Raw genomic sequence first — 25,537 nt, 5'->3', positions numbered from 1 at the left:
ACTGTAACTACCCACAGGATTTCAGGCCACCGAGATATCACAGCCTGAGTTGTTCATAAAGAAGGCTGCCCTTCTCTGCACAGGCCTCTGCCCTCAGGACCAGAGCGAAAGTTCTTACCACATCCTTCCTTAGTCCTACAGCTGGCCGCCCACACCTTCGCAGCAGCCACTCCCTTCAAGGTCCCAGAGGGGGACCTAGTTCCTAGGCTGTGGTAAGGGACACCCCCATCAGTAAGGGACTTCTCTTCCTTCCCTTGTTTCCGCCCCTTCACAGATCAAGGGGATGGTGAAGGTAAAATGTTCTGCCCGAGCTTCCCCACCTTCTACAGGCCACTCACTTGGAATGGCCAATGGTAGGGGAATTCAGGAGGGACACAAGGGCCACAGCCAGTCGACAGGCCCTGGGTCAGGTGCTTCCTGTTACGTCAGCCTCTGGGCCTGTCCAGCAGCCCTCACAGGGGAGGAGGAAGGGGTTCAGGCTGTGGTGAGCACAATGGTGCCTTGTCACATAAGGGAATAAAAACCTGTTGCCATCGAGTCAACTCCGACCCATGGTGACCCTATAGGAAACCCCTATAGGGTTTCCAAGGCTGCAGTGTTTATGGAAGCAGACTGCCACATCTTCCTCTTGTGGAGCAGCTGCAGAATTTGAACCATCAACTTTTCAGTTACAGCCGAGCACTTACCCATGGCGCCACCGGGGCTCCTTTCACAAGGGAACGGTGCGGGGGTGGGGGCATTGTAATCCTCCTTGGAAGGATGAAGAAACTGAGACGCCCTGAGGCTGAGACTGACCTGAGGTCCCTTAGTGTGATTGGAACCTTGGCGGCCTGACCCAGAGCTCTTTCCACTGGCGCCCAGAAGTGCTCCCTGAAGCCCTGGGGTTCCACTGAGATGTGTCAGGGGTGCCAGAGGCATAAGACAGGGTTAAAGGTTCAGCCCTGACCAAGACCAGGCTCTGAGGTTAAAGTAACAATTGAACCATCATTTTGGAACCATCAGAGGAAAGACGTGTTCAGGCAGGAATAACCAGGGGATACTAAAGCTAAGGGGCAATTTTGATGAGATACAATATATTTGCATGGTACTGAAATATCTCCCAATATGAAAATATAACAGATTTCATATTAATTGCAAGGAAAAACAAAACAAAGCCATTAACTATACAGTGAAAAAAACTGGACACCTTGACCAGGTGATCACAATGAACACTTTCAGTCTGCTTCCAGATGTGATGTCCTGAGAAAGACCAACATCACCTATGCGGTCTTGTGGCTGAGAATACATTATCTCAATCTAATTATGAGGAAACTGCAGACAAACCCCAAGTGGGGACTGTTCTCTTAAAAAGGGGAGAGGGAGCTGTATTCCTTTGAAAATGCCAACATCATGAAAGACAAAGCCAGGCTGAGCAAATGTTTCAGATTAAAGAGACTAAAGATACATGACATTTAAATGCAAAGCTTGCCTCTACCCTGGATTCTGCACCGAGAAAGAATAAATACAATAAAAGGATATTATTGGGTCAAATGACAAAATTCGAATACAAATAATAAATGATTGTATCCATGTTGAATTTACAGTTGATAGCTGTCTTGTGATTATATGAGAGAAGAGCCTTATTTTTAGGTAACACCCATGGAGTATTTAGGAGGAAAGGGCCATGGTGTACAGCTAAACTCTCCAACGATTCAGGAAAAAATTATGTGTATACGAGAGAGTGTGGAAATGAGGAAACAACGGGGGTGAATTTGGAGGGGGGAGAACCTGTTGCTGTCAAGTCAATTCCAACTCACAGTGACCCTATAGGACAGAGTAGAGCTGCCCCATAGGGTTTCCAAGGAGCGGCTGGTGGGTTTGAACTGCCCATCTTTTGGTTGGCAGCCGAGCTCTTAACCACTGAGCCACCAATCTGGGAAAAGGGTATATGGTATACTTTGTACTATTTTCATTCTTGCAACTTTTCTGTAAGTTTGAAATTATTTCCAAATAAAAAGTTGAAAAAATATTTTGAAAAGCATTGACCCTTAGCTCCCAGCCTAGAAAAGATTGGTGGAAGGGGGTGAAATTAGAAGGGCCTGAGTTTAGCCAAGACAGAGCCCTGAGGGACAGTGATGCTCCCACCCCAGCCTATGGAAAGGGACCCTAGAACCAAGCCTGGGGGAGCAGCGATGTTACTAATCAACCTGTCTCCTTTTGCTTCTTTGAGGCCAGCCCTGGAGCTGGTCCCCACACCAACAAACAGGCTGGAGCAGAGAAGTTCCGTAGTAAAGGATTTATTGCCAAACTTCAAGGAAGGCGCTTTGTAAGCAGAAGACAGAATGCCATCTTCCTCAGGGAGGCAGGCAAAGCAGCCCCTGGATAGGGCGGCTATTCCTCCCCCTCCCATGGAAGCCAAAGTATGGGAAGCCCATGGGCACTAACGGCATTAGACAAACGAGGTGGCCCAGAGCTACCGTCCAGCCTAGAAACTGACAGATGAGGAAACTGAGGCTCCAATACCTTGGAGCAAGCAACTTGGTTAAAGCCCCAGCCACCTCTGGTTGCTGGTGGTAATATGCTGTTCCCCGAGGGAAGATGGCAGGGGGGGCCATGACCGTGGGCACCTTGTAACATACCTGCTCTTGTGTCAGAGACAGATGGAGGCAGAGAGGCAAACTGTGGCAGGGGAACCCACTTTACTCCAGGAGTGTGGTTTGAGGAGGCCAGCTGGGGACTCGGGAGCCATGACACTGCTGCTCACTCCCACCCCTGCAGGCCACAATGGACTCTGTCCCTCGGGACTCCTGCCACTCCCTTCAAGACAAGAGTGAAAGCACAGTAAAGACAGCCTCGGCCTCTGCTGGCAGGCCCTCAGTGGGCCCTACTGGTAGCTGGGGCTGGGTCACTAGGAAACAAGGCCGAGGCCTGCTACCGTGCCCCCTGTCTCCCGTCTCTCTGTAAACAAAGTGCACATGCAGAAGGGCCCTGGGCAGGCCCCGGGGAGGGTGGCTGGGCCTGGGGAGCCAGACCCAAACCTGTGGCTCTTCCCTTGGTCCAGCCATTGCAGTGAGATGGAGACTGGATTGCCGCGGAGCCAGGGGCAATTCCAGAAGGGCTTGACTGACGTCTGGGGTACAGGGTGGGGGTGGTTTTAGGCCCTAACATACCCTCACCAGCACTTGAAGAAATGGCTGGGACATTAACCTGTTTGGGTTGAGAAGGAACCAGAGACCCAGTTATAAACCCTTTTTTTGGGGGGGAGGCACAGAATTTGGGGGTTATCTTCCGAAGGTTGGTTTACGGTCATTACATACGGGTCTCTCTGAGGTTGACTTCAGGGCCACTCTGAGGTTTGCCTCTTCAGAAATGCGGAAGGCTGAACTCCTCCGCCTTGGAGTCCTCCAGATCTAAGCCCTCCAATCATAGCTCACAAGAGGGGAAGGGCCTGCAGAAAATTTCATTTTGCAGAAAAGGAAACACAGGCCCAGAGAGAGGCTACACTGCTACGGCTTCAGCAGGACTGCCTCCTGCCTGCCTTGAGAGGCCCGTCTGGGTTCCAGGTCTCACCCGGCTGAGGGGTGAATTGAGCCCCTGGCCTGGGCCCAGGGCTCTGCAGCTACTCGGAACAGGTGGGTGGGGGTGGGAGAAGGGTTGGCTTTAAGGCGACCTCTGCCATAAGGGTTCCTGCCTAGGAATGTCTGCAGATGGGGGCTGCAGAGGGGCTCAGCTGTGCTCTATTCAAAAGTCAGGAATGTAAACTGCTGAGGGTGGGGAACAGAGATGATGCCACCCCCAGAAACCCCAGGTACTATGCCAAAGCCCTGGGGCATTCCAAACAACCACGCGAGCTCACAAACCCAGAGCCTGGAGACCAAGCCAGATAGCCAGGCAGTGGCCTGGGTGGTAGCTGGCACCACTGGCCTGCCCAAGCCCGGGTGGGAAGGACACCCAGGAGTCTCAGCAGTTCCTGGCCAAATCCCAACACGCCCAGTGGCCCTTCCACAGTCTGAGCAGAAGCTCACTTCTTACGGGGCTGGGCTTTGATGGACTGGGTCCGCCAGGAGGAACTATGCCTCTGGCCCAGCAGGCCCTAGGGTGCACTTCTCCTGTAGAGGGTCATCAGCTCCTTCCGCTTCTCCCTTAGCCCAGGTGCTTCCTGGCTCAGTTCCCTCAAATCTCTGATTTCCTGCAGGACCTGAGTGGCCTGCCTCAGCTGCTCCACAGCCTGGCTGAGCAGTGTTTTGGCGCTCACAGTGGCTGGCTGAGTGTCCAGTACCTCGTTCAACAGTTGCTCCGTCTGTTCTGAGGCCACCCTCACCTCCAGCTCAGCACGATACAGCCGCTCCCTGGGCTGCTGTGGATCCTGGGAGCCCTCCCCAAGCAGGTTCCCAAAGGAGGAGCGGCGGGGACGGGACTGAGGCGGCGGGTCCCAGAGAGACGGTGTGGTAGACATTGTTGCATCCTTCTGGTGGGTTCCTGGGGTGGCCGTGGCCTTGGATAGCTTGGCGGCCTCAGAGCTGTCATCTATGCCATTCACTGAGACCTGGGCTGGACCTGGGGCAGAGATCTCAGGGACCCCAGGACTCTGGGCCGGCTCAGAAGCTGCCACGCCTCTCATGGAAGCTCTCAGTTTCTCCGATAAGATCTTGGGTGGGGGCGTAGGGGGCTTCCCACCCTCCTTGGGGGTAGCCTCAGATGTCTCAGAACAGGGTAGCTGGGGTGCTCCTGCACTCTCAGGAGCAGCGGGCTCCTCAGGGCTGGGGTTCTCCCAGCTCACCTTCAGTTTGTCAGACAGGATCCTATTGGGAGGCTGCTCGGGGCCTCTGTCCTCCTCGGCTGGGGTCTCTGAGTCCTCTTGGCTCTCATGGTAGGTCTCGGTGCTTGCTGAGATGGGGGTTGGAGCTCTCTCTCCCGCAGGTGGCTCCACCCTGTCACCAAGGCTGGCCATCTCCAGTGCCGAGGAAGGCTTGGTGGGAGGCATGGGGGGCCGAAGCTTCTCTCGGGGCTGGGCTGCACTGATATCATCGTTGGAGGTAAATACTGGTGGCCCGCTGTCCGGAACATCAAGGTCCAGGCGCAAAAGCCCATCAGAAGCTGCGCTGGCCACCTGGTGGGAGGCAGTATATGGGCATCATCTTGGATGACTGACCATTGGGTCAAGTGTACTCACCTACAAGGGTCCTCAAACCCTCCCATTCATGGTGCCCACCTCCCCCGCCCCACCTTCCATCCCTCCCTGGCTTCCAAGGCCACTTGGTTAGAAGCAGAACTGATTCTCTGATGACTCCTCTCCTACATCCCCAGAGAACTCTGTTTCAGAGTCATAGGTCAGGAAGTCAGAGCCACAGTGCCCTCTCGGTGCCCCAGCTGGTGAAAGAGGTCATTCTTCTTTAGTGGCAACTGTGCTGGCCTGAGCAGCAAGGGACGTGGTTTCAGCCCTCTTTCTGCCCTCTACCTGTATGGCCTTGGGAGGGTCCTTTCTCTACAACCCACCCACGTGCCACCATGCCCATGGTCCCCTCAGCCAATTGGTGACAGGAAGAGAATGCAAATTCAGGTCTCCAGAGTCATCTCAAGTTCACTCATTGTTGCTTCCCCTTCCCGCAGACTTCTGTCCAGTCTGCCAGCCCTGAACCCAGCCCTCCGGTCAAACCGCTCCAGCCTTTGCCTGCCCAGCTGCTCAGCACCCTGTGCCCTCTCTCCTCATGTTGTCAGACAGAGTCCCAGACTTGGGCAGCCCCAGGCCACAGCTGACTGCCAGAAGAGAACAGCTGCGCCCAGCAAATGGCTGTCCCCGCACCTGGCTCCAGGGACCCATGAGGACACCCAGCAACCCCATGGTCATGGGGAGTTGATCTCCCAAGGTTCCTCAGAACGTAGGGTCCTGCTTGGAAGCCTCGCACAAACAACAGCCTAACCCTCATTCCTTTTATATTTACACACCAGTGATCTGGGCGACAGGTACACTCAGTCACTGGGACCACCAGAGACCCTGCCACACACAGCTCCCTCCCTGAACTCTTCTCAGAGGGTTCCCTCTTTCCAAGGCTGCCCCTCCCCCAACATCTCCTAGCCGTCCCCCCCTCAGGTCTTCCTTTTCTCTCTGGCAACTTGAGCTACGCCCTCTGTAGGCTCCTTTCCCTCAGCTGACAGACAGGAACAGGCGGCCTCATCTCAAAAACAAGCCCTCCAGCAACCTTGGGCCCCTTTCTTCTAAGTGTGGTCCTGCCTCTTGCTTCCCTTCCATGTCCCCTTCCCTCTGAAGTCCTCATAACAACCCTGAGCTAACTCCTCCTCTCAGAAAATATGCTGTAAATGTCCCACCTGCCTTTTCCTTCATCCTGCCACTATGACCTGTGGCTGCCACCTGGCTGACGACCCCCTAGGGTCTGTGCCACTCATCTCTGCTTCCTCCTCTTTGGCTCCTTACTGGCTGCTCTTCCCTCACCCTCCAAATGTAGCATTTGCTGACATTCTTTACAGGCCTCCAAAATCTCCCCCTCACCACCTACCACAGACCCATCAGCTCCACTGGTCTGAAAGGGGGTTCCTCCCTCTTTCAAATTCCCTGTGCTCAGGGCCTCCATTCACCCATCTCAAGCTTGGGGAGAACCTTCCCTCTATGTGCGATCCTCCTGTGCCAGGCAATCTCTCAGTTAGCGGTGCTACTCAGCGTAACTTCAACTCGCCTGCCTCAAAACTCAGCTCCCACCCTTCCCTCCACTGCAATCCCCTCACCCCCAGTCTACCAATTGAAACCCTTGCCATCCTTCAAGGGTCAGCTCCTCAGTGGTCCCTCTCTGCCCTGGCCTCCCAGAGCCCCGCTCTGTACAAAAATTAGACACAGCTCTCCTCACAGCAGTCTGTGGTCAGAGCCATTCTCCTGTAAGACCTAGAGGCTGAGCTCTGAAGGGCAGGACTGGCTAAGGTCAGCGTGTGGATTCAGCAAATGAAGCAGGCTCTGGACTTTGGGACATTTACAGTCTGAGCACATATAACACAGTTTCCTCCACATAGACATCCCTGTAGACTGACTACTTAGGGGCCCCCTCAGGAAAAAAGTGGCCCCAAGCCTGGTTGCCACCCCAAGGGCCTGTGGTCCCAGGCTCAACTGACCTCCAACCCAACCAAACTGGGGGCAAGGCCTTACTTCTTTCAAGTGGACTCTCGTAGGTGGCCGGCGCCGCTGGCCTCCCCGTACCCGGTCCCGTGTCACGTGCTCCAGGGCACAGCTCTTGTCCACCTTTACCTGGGAAGAAAGGGAAACCAAGTCAGGCCCCACCAGGCCTTGGGGAGAGTGAGAAGTACCCAGGCATTAACATGACCCAGAAGCAGGGTCTGTACCCGCCATCCTCACTTAATGGGGTCAGGGTCCCATCCGCTGGTCCTCTCTCTGAGGTGTCACCCAGTTTCTGGACCCTTGCTCCTCTCTGTCTCTACATTGCCAGGTCTGTCTCTGCAGAGTCTGAGGTGCTCCCGCTACCCCTCAGTCTTTCTGGTCCACCATGGACTATCAGCCCTGCTCCTCTGCCTTTTATAAAGACCCAGGCAGCCTGAGGCTGTTTGGAGGCTTAGCTGTGGGTTGCAGTAACTATGTGCCCAGCTCAGACCCTGTGGTACCTGAGAAAAGGCCACTCTCCCAGGACCCCTGAGGCTAGCCCAGGAAAGAGTAGGGCCTTTGCCCCCTTGGGCCGGGATGTCTGGAGGAAAGCAACACCTCTGAGGGAGGGAACCGGGGGCAGCAGGAGTGGGAAGCCCTAGAGTAAAGTTCCCATGGGAAACCAGACTCAGGGCCATGAAGCAGCCTGACCCTTTGATGCGGAGTGAGGCTAAGACTCCTCACCCCAGCTCTGCTCAGGGTGCAGACCCACTTGGGGGAGGGGGGCTGTCTCTGCTCCTCAGCGGTGGAACCATCCTGCTTCACCCAGACTGGGAGGAGGCCCAGCCCATGGCTCCTGGGGCCTCTCCCAACCCCCACGATGCATCCCATTATCTCTCTCCTCAAGATGGGGGACACTCTCCGCAGGTAGTGAAGGGCTGAGCACGATGTAGTCACACAGGACATACACAGGCGCCAAGGGCTAGGAGTCAGAGGACCTGGGTGTTAATGGGGGACTTGTTTTGGAAGATTCACCCCACCTCCCTCGGGCTTCAGTCCTCCTGCAATTCAAGGGGTCACTCAGGATGGCCCCCAAGATTTTAGCCAAAACAGCTAAGAACCCATGGTGTCAAAGACAAAGCATCCCCAGGAGCCTGGCCTCATGGAACAGACATCCTGCCCACCTCAAGACTGATCACGGCCACCACTGCCACAGTCACCACTACCAGCACAGAGGGCTGAGGTCTGTAGGGCTGGGTCACTACAGCAGACAGGGAGGCCCAGGGTCGAGAGTAAGTCCAACCCACAACTTTGTGGCAAAGATAAAAAGTGGACTTTCAAGCTCTCAGGTCACCCCCAGCCTCTGTAGCCTGAGTCTGCCTGCTGTTCCCAGCTGAGGTTGGGTTGAAAGGATGCAACTTACATAGCTGCAGTCAGATCAATTCCACCCACCACTGACCTGCTTCTTAATTTAAAATAAATTACTTAATTTCTCATCTGTAAAACTGTAAAATGGGGAATATTACCACCTATGGGAGGCTGTTGTAAGGATTAAATGAAGTAACAACAGATGACCCAGTGTCTGTAACAATGTCTGTAGCAGTGACATAATTGAGGGGTTGTCCGGGATGGGGCGGGGGCAGGGTCCTCTTTCAGGTGGCACACGGGTGGACAGAAAAGGGGGGACACAGAGCCACCCACACAGCTGAATCGCACCTCGTCAAGGATCTTGTTCTTGCCTCGGTTGATTCCTTCGTTGAGGGCTTTGATCCAGGATTCTTTCTCCTCCCCACTGGGTGCCTGGAATTTGATGTCACTGACCTGACAGGGGGATGGCAGACGTTTAACAGGGCTCATATTTAGGGTCTTAAGGAAGCTTCCCTCCCAGCTCTTCGAACCCACCCTAGGCACAGCTGGTTGGGAGCAAACCAAAATGAACCCCACAATGTGCCTGACACCCCAGCTTTGGGAAGCCAGCAGAGGAGGGGCTGTCCCCCAGTATGGAGCTACCAGAGGTTTGGATTGGAATCAGCCTTGCCCAGGGGAAAGAGTTCGAATCCAGCCCTGCCCCAGGGGACTTTCCCAGTAGCCACCTGACCTCTGGGCTTCAGTTTCTTCACTGTAAAGAAGTCCAGTCTATAGCCACGCCAGGCACGGGTGAGGTGACAGGTGTGAAGGGTGTCCATTGAAGGCCCACTGGAACCAGGGCCTCACCTCAGCTCCACAGTAGGCCCACATCCAGCCCAAGACCCAACTGAAAAATGTGCCCAGACCCCTCCTAGAGGAGGTCTCTTTTCCGGCCTTGAATCATAGACTATCAGAGAAGAAGGGCGTTGGGTGTGCCTCATGAGGAAAATGAGGCTCAGCAGATGGGACAGGACATGGTCAAGGTCCTTTGTGGTCTGAAGTAGAACCAATGAGCCCTGATCCATCCCCAACTCCACCCCCACCAGTCCCTTCCCATCTCAGGCAGGAGCTCTGAGCTCCTGCATTAGAATCATAGGGCAGCTCAGAAAGCCCCTCTTTGGCAGGCTCTGTAGTAAGACAGAAAATGAGCGGGAAGGAATTAGGCCATGGAAACTGAGGGCAGACAGAGCAGTGGGGCCTCAGAGCCACAGAGTTCCCCGCTTACAGCTGTCTGAACTTGAGCCTCAGTTTCCTCATCTGTAAAAGGAGACCACCACCACAACCTGCCTTGTGGAGATGAGAAGATCACTGAAAAACGACTCATCACAGTGCTAAACCTAGAACTGAGCACAGAGTGAGTGTTCAGTAATAGGAATGGTCGCCGCTGCCTTCCTTCTGCACAAAACACTCCCAGTTACCTCATCTGCGAAATGGGATAATACCACAGAGCAATGCTGAAGAAATTAAACATGATGAAAAGCCAGGGCCCGGCACATAGTTAAAAAAAAAAAAAAAAAAGGCACATAGTAGGTACTCTAAATGTTTACCAAATGAATGAGCCCATCTATGAATAAACCGGCCAGAGGTTCTTTCCCTCACTTCATTTTTGGGCACTGCCCATTCTCTGACCTCAAGATGCCCTAGTTCTTTGACCAGCAGGGCACCCCACTCTGGTGTTAGTGCCATCCCTCCCGCCACTCTCCCAGTTATGTAACAGGGAAGTACACCTGGCCCCCTCAGCATCCTCATTATATAACTTCCTCCTGCCTGCTGCCTCCTTCCCTTCATGGGGCCTGGGTCCCACCCACCTCTCCACCTCCTCATCTCCCCTTGCCAGGCACAGCCAAATGCTCCTTTGCATGACCAGGGTAAATTTGATCCTGGCGGGAGATCTGCAGAAGTCAGAAACCCCAGGGCACCTTGGCAACTGTCTCTCAGCCCAGCCACCAGGGCTGCACGGGGCTCGGGGATGGAAAGCGCTGCAGCCAGGGTCCCTGCAATGGGGGCTGGCAGAAAGGAAGCCAGGATCAGCCACTCTGAACCCAGCTCCCCCTCCTGCCACAGGCCCTGAGTTGGCCAGGTGCCTGCTCCATGCAGACTTCACCCACAGAGAGCCTGAGGACATGCTTGGACTCGGGGGAAGGAGCGCTGGCCTGGGAGTCAAGGGAGTGAGGTCACCCTACATAGGCGTCTTCACTTTGGGTCTTAACGGGATAAGGACAGAACCACTGGACCCAGCCCAAACGAAGCCCCTTCCCCTCTGGCCCAGCCGGCCTGTGGCAGACTTTGGGGAGGGTGTCTCTGCTCTTTTCTCTGCAGTGAAGGAAACGTGGCCTCAGGGAAGACCCACTATGCTGCCGGCCAAAGGACTCCCAAAAGAGGTTAAATCAGGCCTAGCTTCACCCTGAGAAACTCTATAATCCTGGCTGAATAAACCAGGCATTCCACAAGGATGAACAGAATGGGCCCAATTAGAATATCAAGAAAATCAAGAAGTCCCTCCACCGGCCACAGCCCCACCCCTTAGCCCTTCCAAGAGCCACAGGGACAGGCCCACTAGGAGTGTAAAAGATAACAGGGACAGCCTCAGAACAGATCCACGTGGCCTGGGAAAAGGGGGAGGGCAAAAAGGCAAAGAGGAAAAAAGTGGGAGGGGGAGAGAGGAGGCAGAGAAGAGGAAAAGGAAAGGGCAAGCTGGCTGCCACCAGTGGGGCAGCAAGGCCTGGCTGTGGCCACCCTGCTTCCTGGCAGCGTCCGCCTGTGACCTCACGGGCAGGGGCGTGGGGATGGGAAGGCAGGGGGAGAAGGGGCACGCAAGACACTGGAGTCTTTGTTTATTTGATTAGAGGGAAAAAAGACCGCCCCAGGACCAGACAGCCAGAGTCATGTGACCTCCTGGCCAGGGCTGGCGGCCTCACTGAGGACTGGGAACACCCAGGGCGATGGGAAAGGAAGGTGAGAGGATGTGCTGGAGCAGCCCACCCTCTGACCTCTGGAGAGTCCCCACCCTCCGGGGAGCTCCTAGGGGTGGTGAGGGTCAGGGAGCCCTTGAGCTGTAACCTGGGTGTGCTGTCCTCCCACCCACTGCCCCCACCAGTGGCTCCTCCAGTTGAGTGTCCTGTTCCCAGAGTCACCCAGGGCCAACCTTAACTCCTGGCAGGGTTGAAGGGAGCGGGGAGGGTGCTGGCTGAAGCAGCAGAGAATGCAGCTGACAAACAGGCCTCTCTGAAGGTCCCACCTAGCCCACCACCAGGGGACTGAGCTGGGCAAAGGTGGCATGCCCAGAGCAGCATGCGCAGAGGACAGCAAGGCTAGGGCCCTCCGCCCCCCATCCACATAAGCGCACTAAGAGGCACACACAGACAGATAGACTCAAGGCCAGGCCGGCACCCAGCTTCACATGGGGGCAGTACATACAGGAGACACACAGGGACAGGCCGTCACACGTTACATGCTCTGCATCCCTAACTCCTGTGCACCTACACAGTACCCACTCAGAGAGGAATGAGGTCTCTAGGGCAGGGTAAGGGCTCCTGGGCCTCAAAGACCAAAGTGTGGCTGTCCTCTTCCTCAAACAGTCCTAAGCAGCAGATGTCAAGTGAGACCTGGGCCCAGCCCCATGAACCCTCTATAAATCCACTCTTACCCTGGGGCACATCGCCCAAGAGCCCCCTTTTGGAGGGGAGGGGGCATCATGAGAAGATACAAGGAGATATCAGAGCTCTACACCCCCCTTCACTGCTGTCTTGGTTGCTTCTTTGTCCCCAAAGAAGCATGGCAGGGCAGGACAAAAGGTTGAGGAGAAAAGCATCATGCTCTCCTCTAGTGCCCAGGGCCCCGGGAAACCAAGGGCTGGGCTCCAGACCCCCAAAGTTGGAGGAAAGCCAGAATACCCTCTGGCAAGCCCAGACTCAGATCTGCCACCCAGCCCCCAGTTTCTGTGACTCAGCCCCACTCTGCGAGGCTCCATGTGACGTGCAGAGGTCGGGGCAGCATGTGGTGTGGGCCAGCTGCAGATGGGCACAAGCTGGCGAGAGGTGCTGTACACGCCAGCCTCAGAATCTCAACTCCCTCCTGACATTTGTGAAACTACGCCGTGTGTCAACACCCACCCAGACTCCCCGCCAGGGAAATGTGGTACAAACAGCAAACTTTACATCTGCACACACGGCATGTCACAGGTGAAGAGCCTCGCAGGCAAGAGACTTTCCTCGGCCCCAGCAAAGACAGAAAAGTATAAGGGGAAGAAAGCCGGGGGGCTGCAGACCTCTGAGCACTAAGTCCAGGATGGGGGCAGAAGGGTGGCCCACCAAGGGAGGCCTGGACTGAAGAGGGGGCCGCACCCTCCTCCTGCTGCAGGGTTTCTATCAGAGGCCTCTCATGCCCTCAGCCCTGGGCCTCCTGTGTCTAGGGTGTGGGAGAGGGCTAAGGGCCTCATCCCTCAAAGACTACTTTCCAGCTACAGTCTGGGAAGGAGGCCCCGGGCCCTGGGAGGGAGAGAATGAAGCAAAACTCTCTCACAGCCCAAATGCATCTCCTGTCAACCAGGGGCTGGGGAGACACCAAGACAAAATGAAGAAAGGACCAACCCGGGGCAACCCCTGGGTCTGAACCTTCCAGGGTGATCCTCCCAAGCAGACTGGCCTGGAGAGAGGCCAGGTAGCAGCGGGCACCTCCCTACCTTGTTCCCCGGGGATCGCAGCAGGATAAAGCGGTGTTTCCGCTTGAGGAGAGCACGAAGGTCCTGGCACTTCTCATAGCTGCCGAGCTCCACTGTCTCCACACACTTCTGCTCGTCCTGAAGAAGCAGACAGAGGGGAAATGGGCTGGTGAGAGCCAGGCACGCCCGGACCTTCAGCCACCCAGGCCATACCCCAGACTCTGCTACCACCCAGTGAGGGCATTATGGTCAGGTAGGAGCCTCGGGCTGCCACTCAGTCACCAGGGTGCAGTACTCAGACCCCACCAGACGCCTGGTCGGTGCTTAGTACATGCTGGCTGGAGGCATGTGCTGGAGGCTCACCATGCAGATGAGACACAGGGCACCCACCCTGGGTCGAGTCAACGCCAGAGGAGGAAACCGAGGGGGATGCTGGAGAGGCTCAGAGAGGGAGGTAGAGGTCCATGCAGGCCCAGAGGCCAGGCAGAGGTATGTGCAAGAGGTGGCCTGGAAGAGGGAGTAGGAGGTCATCAAGTGGGACAAAAGGAAAAGGCAGAGCCACAGAGGGAAGCATGAACAAGGCACGTTTGGGGCTCCACGCCTTGCCTTCACCACAAGTGATCCTGCCTTTACCAAAGCTAGCTCCTCTACCTGGCATCTTCCTCTGCTGCCCCTCACCCCAGCCCACAGGTCATGCAGAGGAGAGGCAAGGGCTCCGGACTGCCATCCTGAGGCCTCTCCCAGGCCATCACTGGACACTGGCCAGGCTGTCTTCCTGCCCAGCAGCCCTCGTACTTGAGTGTTTTCTCCATGGGCTCAATCCACCAGGTACCTCTCCAGGAAGCTGCCAGGGACAAGCTCCCGCTCTCAATGTTGGTCAATGCTCCACCTTGCAGGGATGACCAAGTTGGAACAACTTCCAACTTGCTTCACTTGAGAAGCAGGCTCTTCCTGGGGGCACACCACCCTGAGACTGGCAAACAAGTTATGAAAATCCTGGCAGTTGGACATCATGCAGAGTCAGCAAGAACACCCACCCAGGGAGCGTTCAGTGCTCTGCAGCTTTCAGTTTGGGAGGCAGGGACTTGATTGTTTGCAGAGAAGATGCCCCAATTTCCCTCCACGTTAATCTACGTGTACTGAGAGACGCTGACACTTGGCGAGCGATTCTGCATCAGTGTTATCAACAGGCTGCTCTCCACAGTGATCTTCCAAGGGTGGTTCTTCAACTAGCAGCATCAGCATCTCCTGAGAACTTGTTAGAAACGCAAATCCTCAGGCTCCTTCCCTACTAACTCATAAACTTGGGGGAATGGGCCAGGCAATCTGAGTTTTAACAAGCCCTCCAGACAATTCTGATGCCTATACCAGTAGTTCTCACCTTTGGTGGCACTTGGGAGCTTTTAGAAACCCAATGCCCAGGCAATATCCCAGATCAACTATATTAGGGCCTCAGGAGGTGGGGTCCAGGCATACAATGGTCTAGTTTAAAGTTTCCCAGATGATTGTACAGCCAAGGTGGATGACACTAACTTATGCTTTCTTCAAGGGCAGCGGTGGTTCAGCGGTAGAATTCTCGCCTTCCATGCGGAAGACCTGGATTTGATTCTGGGCCAACGCACCTCACGTGCAGCCACCACCTACCTGCCAGTGGAGGCTTGCGTGCTGCTGTGATGCTGAACAGGCTTCAGCGGAGCTTCCAGACTAAGACAGACCAGGAAGAAATGCCTCGAGATCTACTTCTGAAAGTTAGCCAGCGAAAGCCCTACGAAATCACGATGGTCTTATCTTGTTGTGCGTGGAGTCACCATGATTTGGGGGCAGCTAACAACCACATGCTCTCTTCAGCCACTCAGAGGAAGGGGACTAGATGGCCAGGGCAGCCTGGTTTTCCCCATCCAGATTCATTCAGGTGTGTTTTCCCATTTTTGCCTCTATATCCGTTTTCAACCCCTAGTCTGCAATCCCTTCCAAGTTCCTCGTCTGGACACAAGGGCCAGTAAAATCCAAGTGCTCCAGGAAGCTGCCCTGACCACATTCCATGAGCCCCTGAGCCCTGGGACTCTCCCTCTCTCCTCTGAAGTCCTCTATCACTTACTGCTGAGAACACACACTTGCCAGGTGCAGGCACCAGCCCTGCCCCGGGGAAGCACAGTGCGAAGTCCCTGCTTGGCCTTCTCTCGCTGCCCTACCCTATGCGCAGGGCAGCCCTCGGGAGGGGCGTGCATACCACCAGTTTGCTGGAATGAATACCTGGCACAGAGGTAGACCCCAGGGAGCGCCCCCTACCTAGGCATCCAGAGAAAGAAATCTGCCTGGGGAAGGATCCCTTGTCCAGAGAGCAGCTCACCTGCCCCATGTCTACAGGCCTCCCTCAACTGGGCAACCGCTGGCCCACACACACCCCAGTCCATCCCCACCACCAGCCGCCAGCTCCCCACAGCTGCCTGGCCTGGGTCTCCTCTCCACTAGAAATGCTGAATCATCCTGGCCCTTCTGCAGCTCAGAAAAAACAGATCAACCAGCAGGCAATGGGCGGGGGCAGCATCTTTGGAATGTCAGCTTCTCTGACAGCAAAGACATAGCCAAGAGCCGCTAGCTCGGGCTCCCCTAGTTCCTTACATCAGAAAGAGGAATTGAGCTAATAAGCATTTCTCAATTCCTCCTTCTGGGCCAAGCCTTTCCCCTTCCCCCCACCAAGTGCTAAGTTCTTGAAGTTGCATTTAGGTTTTTAATAGTGATCTTTTTTTTTTTTTAAGCACAATTAGATTTTTCCTGTTTAGGGGATGTGAAATCCTTCCTGCTTCCCAGTTGTGCCCAGATGTGGCAAGGCGGCCCAAGACACGTCTGGCAGTGCCTGATGGGCCGACAGTTGGGGGCCTGTCACTCACTCTTATAGCAGCTAGGACTGAAGGGAGCTGTGACAACCCCCTTTATTTATAAAAATATCTTTTTGCTGCCACATCTCCAACTGTGGTACACCCAAATTTGGTGACAGCAGCAATGCAGAACCTGGGGGGCTGTCTGTTTGTGAACCCTCACCCCTTTGCTCTCCCCTCCGCTGCTTCTCTGACGCCCTAGCCGTGAGCCTGTGGACTAGGGCAGGATAGGAAGGTACGCTCAAAGGCACCTCCTTTAAACACTTAGACCTGAGTTGCCCAAGCTTTCTTGTCCTGGGACAATTGTGGACCTGCCAAGATACCCCAGGGCACACTGGGAGAGGCTGATGGGGAAGAGCGGCAGGTGCCTTCTTCTGCCCCCAGGCCAGCTCTTTCCCATTTACTTCATCTGTCAAAGGCATACAGTGATACCCCATTTTCAGTAGGTAGGCCAACAGCCTCAACCCCAAAAGACAAACCACATCTACAAGTAAAGGCCACCAAAAACAGTCACAAATTCCCATAGTGAATGAATGTATTTGCCTCCTTGGGTTCTCACACAAAGCTTTACTGACCTTTACTTAACACACAATTTTAACATCCTTAGAGTCTAAGCTTCAAGCCTGCTGAAAACTAGGAGCACGAGAGTCTAAAGGGAGAAGATGTGAGGGCCATCAGAAGCATGAGGACAATAGAAGTAGCAACCGGCAGCTTGATGTAAAAGGAGAAAGAAAAGCTGAGAAGTATAGGCCAGCAGTGTGGAATATGCCGATAATGATGGGCCCTGAGCCATCAACCTAGGCCAGTACCTTCTGTTGAAGGAGACAGAAAATATTTAACATATTTTGGAGGATTTCCACCAAAAATTGTATTGGAGTTTATTTGTTGGTATCTCTTGGTGGAAGGTACACTGGATCTGCCTGTAGACCTGGGTCCTCCACGCACTGGGAGGTGCTCAACAAGCATTTTGCCACCCCCGATCCTCAGGATCCTCTTCTATAAAATGTTCCAGAATGCCCACTCTCATGGGACTGTTGGGAATGTCAAATGAGAGGTGTGTAAGCATTCCAAACAAGTATGAGCACCAGTTATTATTTCTACTACCATTGCTGAATGGAGCAAGGTTCAGTTTTCTGGAACATTCATTTATGTGGAACTTTGTCCACTGACAGGGAGTTATGATGTGTGGGTGTACAATTAAGGAAATAAACACACATCTATATGCACATTCAATTCAAAGAATCTCTCACCCTATCTAGATTTGTCCCTAGATATATTGACCCCATATTGCAAACAGAAGTCCAGAGAAAGTTAGGTGCTTGTCCAAGGTTGCAGAACATGTCAAAGGTACAGCAGGTCTTCCAGCCCCAGTCCTAGGCTACTCCTTCTGACCTGGGCTAACCCCAGTCTGCCCTCTATTCCAGAACCCCCCAATCTCAGGGCAGGTCCTTACCTCGTTCTCGTAGACCAGGAGTTGGGCATGGCAGAGAAGCAAGTAGCGGTCTTTCCAGAGACTCAGGAGACCTCCACTACTCTTCTTAATCCAGCCGGCCTTGTCTGCTGTCCGCGCTCCACGTGGCTTCTCACCCCCTTCCTTCACGCCCTGCAAAAAAGTACCAGGACATTCTATGAGGGTTGCTGTCACGGAGCTACAGGTCCACAGGCCACGCGAGGGGTATGTCCCTGTGCTGGGCACCCATGACTCCTAAGCCAAATATTCTTAATCCAATAACAGTAATAACAGTAGCAGCTATAAAAGTCACAGCAGCAGCCACCTCATACTGAGCCACTGTGTTTAGTATTACACACGTCGTCTCATTTAACCTGTACAACTAACTACGCTCTGAGATGTGCCATCATTATCCACGCGGCACAGCAAACTGAGGCTCGGAAAGGAGAGATGACTTGCCCAGAGTCACACAGCTGGAGGGATAGAGCCAGATTTCAAACCAGCTTTCTCTGGACCCTTATTTCTTCCTACTCCACCATTCTGCCTCCCTTCACGTCCAATCATGTGTTCACTCAGCCAGTCAACAAACATCATACTGAACACCTACAGCATCACATGTGCTGAGCTAGGCTGAAATGAATAAAAACAACGCAATCTCTGCCCTCACGGAGCTCACAATGGCAGGGAGGAGGCGCAGAACAAATAAACACCAGACATAAGCACAGTGACAATTGTGAAATGCTCAGAAGGAACTGAAAAGAGGGCAGCAAGAAAGGACAGTGGGGGATCTGGTGCAGGTCAGGGTGGTCCAGGAAGGCCTCCCAGAGGAAAAAAAAGGAGGTGGTGTTTAAGCAGGGATCAGAAAGCTGGGAGGAAGCAGGCAGGCAGAATGGTAACTGGTCTCTCTACCCTACCCTTCTAGAGAACCCATTCTGCAGCCCCTGCTCCCTGCTGCCCCCACCCCTCCCTGCCCCAGGCCAGGACTTCAGGGTAGCCACCCCCTGGAGACAAAACCATCTGGTGAAGGCTCCAGGGCTCTTTGCCTTTGACCACAGGCTGGACAGGGGCAGCCAACCTGGAGCCTCGAGTCTGGCCACCAACATCCTATGCCCCCTCCATGGCTTGCTTGGGTGGCTGGGTGCCAGGTACAGCTAGCCCACCAGATGGGGCCAGATGCAGCTCTGAGTCCCCAGCACCCAGGACTGTTTTTTTACACAAGATGAGTGCTCAAGATATCTGTGAAATAAAAATAAATATATACCCAATTTGCTTAACACTTTGCTTCAGTGACTAGTAGCTCTGAGTAGAGAGCGTGGAGGTTAGGCAGAAGGAAAAAGGGCCATGAGGTATCAGAATCTAGAGGATGCTAGAAGGAAATTGGCACTGACTAATTCTGACTGTACTTTTAATTTACATAAAACTCAAAAAAAGGGGCCCCAGTTAAAAGAGACACGCCTCTCCCCAGGGATACCCTGTGGCCACAGCTGCCTTAGGGAGGACAAGCCCAGGCAGATGTAGGTGTGGCGAGCTGTCAGCCGCTGGGGCCAGGCAGGGCTCTGCTCTCCATCATTGTAGGCAGTGCAGCCCCAGCCTGGTTCTCACTTTGAACTGCAAATTCTGGTGGCTGGAGTCTGGCCTTTGAAACCCAAATCGGACAGGCCAAAGGCAAACCACTGAACTCCTGTAAGCCTCAATTTCTCCATCTGTGAAATGGAGATATTAACAGAAGTTGCAAGGATTAGAACTGCACGAGGGCAGGGATTTTTGTTTTGTTTACTGCTGCATCCTCAATGTCTAGAACGGTGCGTAGTACACAGTAGATGCTTAATAAATGTAAGCTGCTGAATAAAGATAAGGCGCTTTACGTAAAGCAGTCTAGTATACCCTAAACGTGGCCAACGGTAGCCATCAGTATTGTTGCTGTCACTGCCATCCTCTCTGGTTCTGGGCCCTTTCGCTGGGCATGGTTCAGAATTCAGGACAAGGTCTTCCCGGACTAGAAATGCTGGGCCCCGGTGCTCCAGGAGTTCCAGGAATGTGGGCTGCCCCCTCAGGGTCTCTCCTGACTTGTAGATAGCAAGAGAAATGGAGAAGTGGGATGGTCCCAAATGGCCTTCCCAAATGGAGGAATGAGGAAGTGGGAGGCTTGCCCATAGGTCAGTTATGAGCCACCCTGTCCAGAGGAAGAAGGGACTTCGTTTCAGGGCCTTTTGACAAGAAGGGGGAGGCTCTCATAGCCTATCCCTGTACCCAGCTGCCCCTCCACACATCAATACTGACACCCTGTGTTCAGCTCCCAATGAGCCATGTGATCTCCAGAGGTTCAGACCCCTCCGTGGCCCCTGGAAGGCTGTCACAGGCCAAAGGCTAGAAGGGTAGAACTGAGAAATGGAAACCTCACCCACACTTCACATACTCATGATCCTTCTTTGGGCAAAACTGGCTAGAGCACCACGGGCCATGTCCTAGGCCTGCTGTGGCCTGGATGGGCAGACTTTCGTGTCTCTTAAACAAGGCAGTAGGGGCTATAGAGTATAGGCTGCTGCCCAAGTCTCCCACCTCTGAGCTCCAGGCTTGCCTCCTGCTTTTCAGGGGGCCCACCGCATCAGATCTCATATCCCTTTTCTAAACTCCCTCTGCTCGAAACCACTGCCTGCTTCACCCACTGTCTGCCACATGAAGTTCCCAGGGTGCAAGGCAGGACCTTGTGTCTTGACCACTGCCCTCTCTGGCCTAGCAGAGCACACCCAAAGAACACTAGGATTGGATTAGCTAGACAGGCAGGTCTAGGGCTAGTAGGACCAGGGCAGGGCTGAGGCAGGAAACTTTGGGACTGGAGGGTGGGGCGACTGAGGAGCTGGAGGTAGCATGAACCAAAGCTTAGGGAAGGATTTTCCTGTCAGGATCATCCACGGAAGTAGCCAGCCTGCTTGCCTGCCACTCTCTACCCAGCCCCTCACGCTGTCCCTCAGACCCCCTCCCACCAGGGGGCCTGGCTCGGCCCCCAGTAAATTTTAATAATTGGCCCTTTCCCTTGGCAGGGCTCACAGGAGAGGTTTTGTCCTGCTCAGCCCAGTTTCTCGGCTTCCTCCCATCTTACTGACCAGCTGACCAGTGTTCTTCCTGTTTCACTCTCTTCCCTCCCATCCAACCTCAACCAGGCCCTCCCCCGCAGCTGTGAGCTGCTCCTGAGGCACCCTTGGGGAACTAGCCTGGCTCCCCTTTGCCTGAGGTGGGAGAGTATCTGGGTCATTCATCAAAAATAAAAGATGCCAGGTGACCCCGACCCTGTGCACAGAAAGGAGCAAGTGCAAAGCCACAACACACAACATGGACCATGACAGAGAGACAAAGACCAACAGAAGAAACCTTGTTGACTAGTCAGGACCTCACATCACAGGGAGCTTATGATAACTTCTGCCCTTTGACTAAACCCAGTGATGCTCTGACCAAATTCTACTAAGAACCCGCCATGTCAGAGCCCTGTGATGGGGCAATCAGAGAGGAGGCACAGGCTCTACCCAGGTGGAAAAACCCAGTCTAATGAGGGAGACCCATTCCCTACCCTTAGGGAGTCCCCAGGCAGATGGGGGACACAGCAACTTGGGGGGACTTCCAGTCTGATGGGGGTCACACAGACCCTGCCCAAAGGAAGTCCCCAATCTGTGAGATGGGTGGGCACTCCCTGCTTGACAGGGTCCTAGTCTGTTGGGAGAGACATAAGACCTACCCTGAGAGATCCCCCAGTCCTGGCTCTCAGGTAGGGAAGGTAAAGGCTTAGGAAGGCCCTGCAGAAGGCAAGGTTTGGGTAGGGATGAAAAGACGAGATACAAACCTTGGCCCAGAGGAGAAGAAAAGGCACAAAGGGTGTCAAAGACCCTGAACTCTCAATCCCTTCACTATAGAACAAGAAAGCCAGGCCCATCTCAGGGAACATCTAGCTCAGCTGGCATAACAGAGCCTGTAAAGAAAATGCTCTACATCTGACTACGGTGAGTAACGACTGGGGTCTTAAAAGCCAGCGAGCGGCCACCTAAGATACATCTACTGGTCCTATCCCGGCTGGAGCAAAGGAGGATGAAGAAGACGGAAGACACAAGGGAAAGATTAGTCTAAGGGATTAATGGACCACAACTACCAGAACCTCTACCAAACTGAGCCCAGAAAAACTAGATGGTGCCCAGTTACCACCATCGACTGCTCTGACAGGGATCACAATAGAGGGTCCTGGACAGAGTTGGAGAAAATGTAGAACAAAATTCAAATTCACACACATACAAAAAACAGACCAGGCTTGCCGGTCTGACAGATCTAGAGAAACCCGAGTACGGGCCCCTGGACACCCTTTTAACTCAGTACTGAAGTCACTCCTGAGGTTCAGCCTTCAGACAAAGGTTAGACAGGTCTTTAGGGCCAATAATAACACACGTGAGGGACGTGCTTCTTAGTTCAATCATGTGTATGAGACTAATGAGCACAGCAGCCCAAAAGCTAAGACGAGAAGGCAGGAAAGGACAGGAAAACTGTATGAATGGAAACAGGGAACCTGGGGTGGAGAAGGGGAGGGTGTTGACACTTCGCGGGGTTGGCAACCAATGTCACAAAATAATTTGTGTATCAACTCTTTAATGAGAAACTAATTTGCTCTGTAAACTTTCACCTAAATCACAATTTAAAAAAAAGAGAGAAGAAAAGAAAGCCAGGCCCAGACAGGGCAAGAGATTAGCCGAAGATCACAAAACCAGTGCTGCTTCACTCAAGGTGGTGAGGGCAAATGGGCAGCCTGGAGTCACCCAAGGTGGAGCCAGGGAAGGCAGGACGACTGTGGGACAGGAGGGGGACAGAACACTAGGGCAGAGACAGAAAACCTGGAAGCAGTCTTTTCAACATTACTCCAGTGGTAGTAATAATGCCCTACATTGGTATTCACAGTTTTCAAATCTCTTGCACACACATCATCACATTTTTGGATATCCCCTCCCCTCATTTTACAGATGGGGAAACCAAGGCCCTGAGAACACAGGTGGGCGGATGTCCAGATCAGCACTTCTTCACCAAGACTAAGCCTGGTGGAGACCACCAGCCCATTGAACAGAGGGTGTCACTGAGGCTGAGGGACCTTGGCATGCAGGGTGAGACTGCTGAAAACCAGGGGTAGGGCCGAAAGCAGCCACTTGGGAGTGAGGTGATAAGGCCTTCCTGGGCCTGGGGTCAGGCGACAGAGCACTTGACTATGATCTAAGAGGTGTTTTAGAGAAATAAAGGTGGGCACTGAGGGCTAGAGGAATGAGGGGAAGCTATTGGGAGAGAAAGTGGGAGGAAAGGAGAGCTAGGGACACCAAGTGGGAGACAGGGGCCCGGGTTGTATGGGTGTGGCTGGGGCAGGGGTGTAAGTGGTTAAAGCACCGATGTCCCAGGTATGCCAGGAGCTTTGGGCATCTGGGAGTCAGTAAGCCACAATGCTAGAGACTCAGGACCAGAGGGAATGAGCAGGGCTGGGCTGGCCACAGACAAACCATTGGCCCAGGAGGCCCCAGGAGAACTTCTCTTAATTGGGGGCCAGAGCAGACAGGGAAATGGAGTAATCCAGACCCGTGTCCTCTGGGAGCAGGGGAGAGGCCTCCGGCAGAGAGCCCAGGAGCCCAGCTCTGAAGCAGCAGGGGCCTGGGGCGGGGGAGGGCAGCCCCACCCCTGTCAGCAAGAAACCACAGCAAATCATAGTGGCCTGACTTTGCTGCCTACCTCCACCCACTCCGAGAGAAGGGGCCACAGTCATACTGTCAGAGCCCAGAGAGGAGACTAGGCCCTATATTTCATAGAAGAGGAAATGCAGGCCGAGAGGGGAAGTGACTTATCTACCATCCCACAGAAACGCAGGGCCTGGTGTGGGGGGAACACCGATGTCCAGTATCAGCTGCCCCTGGGCAGTGGCCCCCGGAAGTAGGGAGGTGGGTACTGACGGGGACACAGGCAGCCTTGTCCACTCAGGGCTCCCCGGTTGGCCAGGGTCACCCCAAGAGTGAAAGTTTCACCTTTCACCCTTCCAGGCACAGACCCATCCCTTCCCAGGAGCTGAGATGGACAGAAACTGGAGCTCCCTCAGGGTATAAGAAGCAAAGTCAGCACCACCCTCTAGACCCAGCAGGCCTCTCCTAATTTATTCATTCCACAGGCATACAGTAAGTGCTTGCTGTGTGCTAGACTGCTGAATGATGGTGCTGCTGGGAGAACTGGGCTGGCAAGGAGAGGGCAGGGGTCACAGAGTACCTGACTCCACCTCAGACTAGCAGTGTCCTGAGGGGGAAGGAGGCTCAAGGGGCACTGCTGGTCCTGTAGCGAAGCTCTTGCCCGGAGGTCTTCCTCCCTCAGATGTGGGGAAGGCAGAGACCAGGATCAGCCCTTGTGCAGACCTGACTCTCAAGCTAGAGTGTTCACAGACGGATGTGGGCTGGAGACGAGGGTAGGGGGAAAAGGGACTCACAGGGCCTTATACAGGGGAGAAAAATTAAGCTTCTCCAGTTCTATCACCACCGGGCACGGCTATCGTCTCAGTTCCTTGGGACAGGGACCCCGGAACCCATAGACCCCCGACAACACACACACAACCAGCTTGCCCCTCGGGATCCAGTCTGATGGGAGCGGGGAAGGGAGGGGTTCAACACAACTCTGGGTTCGAGTCCAGTTCCCTAGGCTACTTTCAGTAAGTCGCCAAACTCGCTTCAGTCTCCCTGTTAGCCAAGAGGGACAATAACAACCACGACAGTCGTGGAAGAAGCCAAAGAGATAATAAAAGAGGATGCGGTCTGCGAGGTGTCCAGCGCAGATTCCTGTCCCCGCCCTTGACCCCACCTGCCTAGGCTCTGTCTGGGTGTGGGGGCCCCTTAGACGGGCGGGAGTGGGGCGGGCAGGGCCAAAGGCCTGAGCCCGGGACCCCAGTCGCCGTGAAGGGCTGGAAGACCCCAGCCCAGCCTCCCCACGCCGCCTAGTCCTGTCCTCACCTCCTCCTCCATGGCGAATCCGCTGAGTTCTGGCCGCTCCGCCGCTCACTCCCGGCGCGGCGCGGGCTCCGCCACCTCCATCCACGCGCAGCCGGGCGGCGGCTCTCGACGTTCTGTCCCGCCAGCAGCCTGGGGCCCAAGAAACTTCGGGGGGGGCGGGGCCGGGGGCGGGGAGAGGCTTCCGGAGGCCGGGGGCGGGGCGGGGCCGGGGGCGGGGCGGGGAAAGGGGCGGGCCTGGGGCTGGTGGGCGGGGCCGGGCGGGAATAGCGGGGTCTGGAGGCCTGGACGGGGGCGGGAAGGAAGGGGGCGGGGCCTGAGGCGGGGCGAGTGGTGGGGCCGGGGCGGGGCCGGAGCTGGGGGAGGGGCCGGGGCGGAGGAAGGTTTCCCGGACTCGTGGAGGAAGAGCCACCGGGAGGGGGCATAGGATGGTGGTGGGGCGGGAGGAGGGGAAGGGGGGTTTCCGGCCCAGAGGCGGAGGAGAGTGTGCAGGCGGGGCTCGCTGGCGGGACCAGGGTTGGGGGGACCGAGTGAGCGTCCGCGGCTTTGACCGCCGGTCTCCCGGAGGTCTCCTGAGAGGACTGGGCTGGGGTTACCGGACTGGGCCGAGCCGCCCTGGGCGACCCAGAGGTGGGGCCATCAAGCAGCTCCGCTTCTTTTGTCCACGAAGTTGGGCCAGTGGCGACACCCTGCTGCTCTTCTCCCTGGAAGCTCCGGGCAGGGTCGGTCCTGGAGCTCAGTCTCCGTCAGGAGGATGGTGTAATGGGGAAGACTTGGGGCTGGCAGCCTGGACACCGAGCCTTCTTTGGGCGAGTCGACCCTGCCTCTCAGAGGTCCCAAATGCTGTCTTCTCCTCTAGTTGAGCTTTGCTCAGAGATGTCTCCTCTCTAGTTCTCATATCTGAAGACCACCGCTACCGCTACCCAGCGTTGATCTCCCAGGCTTGACAACCTTGCTGAGAAGTGGAGTGTAGGGTGTGGCACTTCCCTCCAGAGGAGACCAGCATAGAGAATCATTTAAATTATACCCTGCACCCATTTTACACTTGGAGAATCAGGCCCAGAG

The 25,537-nt window shown here is 54.8% G+C and overlaps 1 protein-coding gene across 1 annotated transcript; it reads right to left on the bottom strand.

The window, feature by feature from the left end:
- Positions 1 to 992: 992 nt before the first annotated feature.
- PLEKHO2 (pleckstrin homology domain containing O2) lies at positions 993 to 24,604 on the bottom strand. Its single transcript, XM_049906053.1, has 6 exons — positions 24,476 to 24,604; positions 17,481 to 17,630; positions 13,170 to 13,286; positions 8,798 to 8,902; positions 7,133 to 7,231; positions 993 to 5,089 (listed from the first exon to the last, which is right to left on the bottom strand). Exons 1-6 carry the CDS (start codon positions 24,485 to 24,487, stop codon positions 4,073 to 4,075), a joined length of 1,500 nt encoding a protein of 499 aa, XP_049762010.1. The 5' UTR covers positions 24,488 to 24,604; the 3' UTR covers positions 993 to 4,072.
- Positions 24,605 to 25,537: the final 933 nt, after the last annotated feature.

This window comes from Elephas maximus, chromosome 13, assembly GCF_024166365.1.
Source record: "Elephas maximus indicus isolate mEleMax1 chromosome 13, mEleMax1 primary haplotype, whole genome shotgun sequence".
NCBI lineage: Eukaryota > Metazoa > Chordata > Mammalia > Proboscidea > Elephantidae > Elephas > Elephas maximus.
This window is presented reverse-complemented; position numbering and strand designations above follow the sequence as displayed.

Coding starts and splice junctions, on each gene's coding strand:
- PLEKHO2 (XM_049906053.1), bottom strand. Junction 7,232..8,797: donor AGAACAAGATCCTTGACGAG/GTGCGATTCAGC, acceptor CTTTCTTCCCAG/GTAAAGGTGGACAAGAGCTG. Junction 5,090..7,132: donor CGAGAGTCCACTTGAAAGAA/GTAAGGCCTTGC, acceptor GCCTCCCACCAG/GTGGCCAGCGCAGCTTCTGA.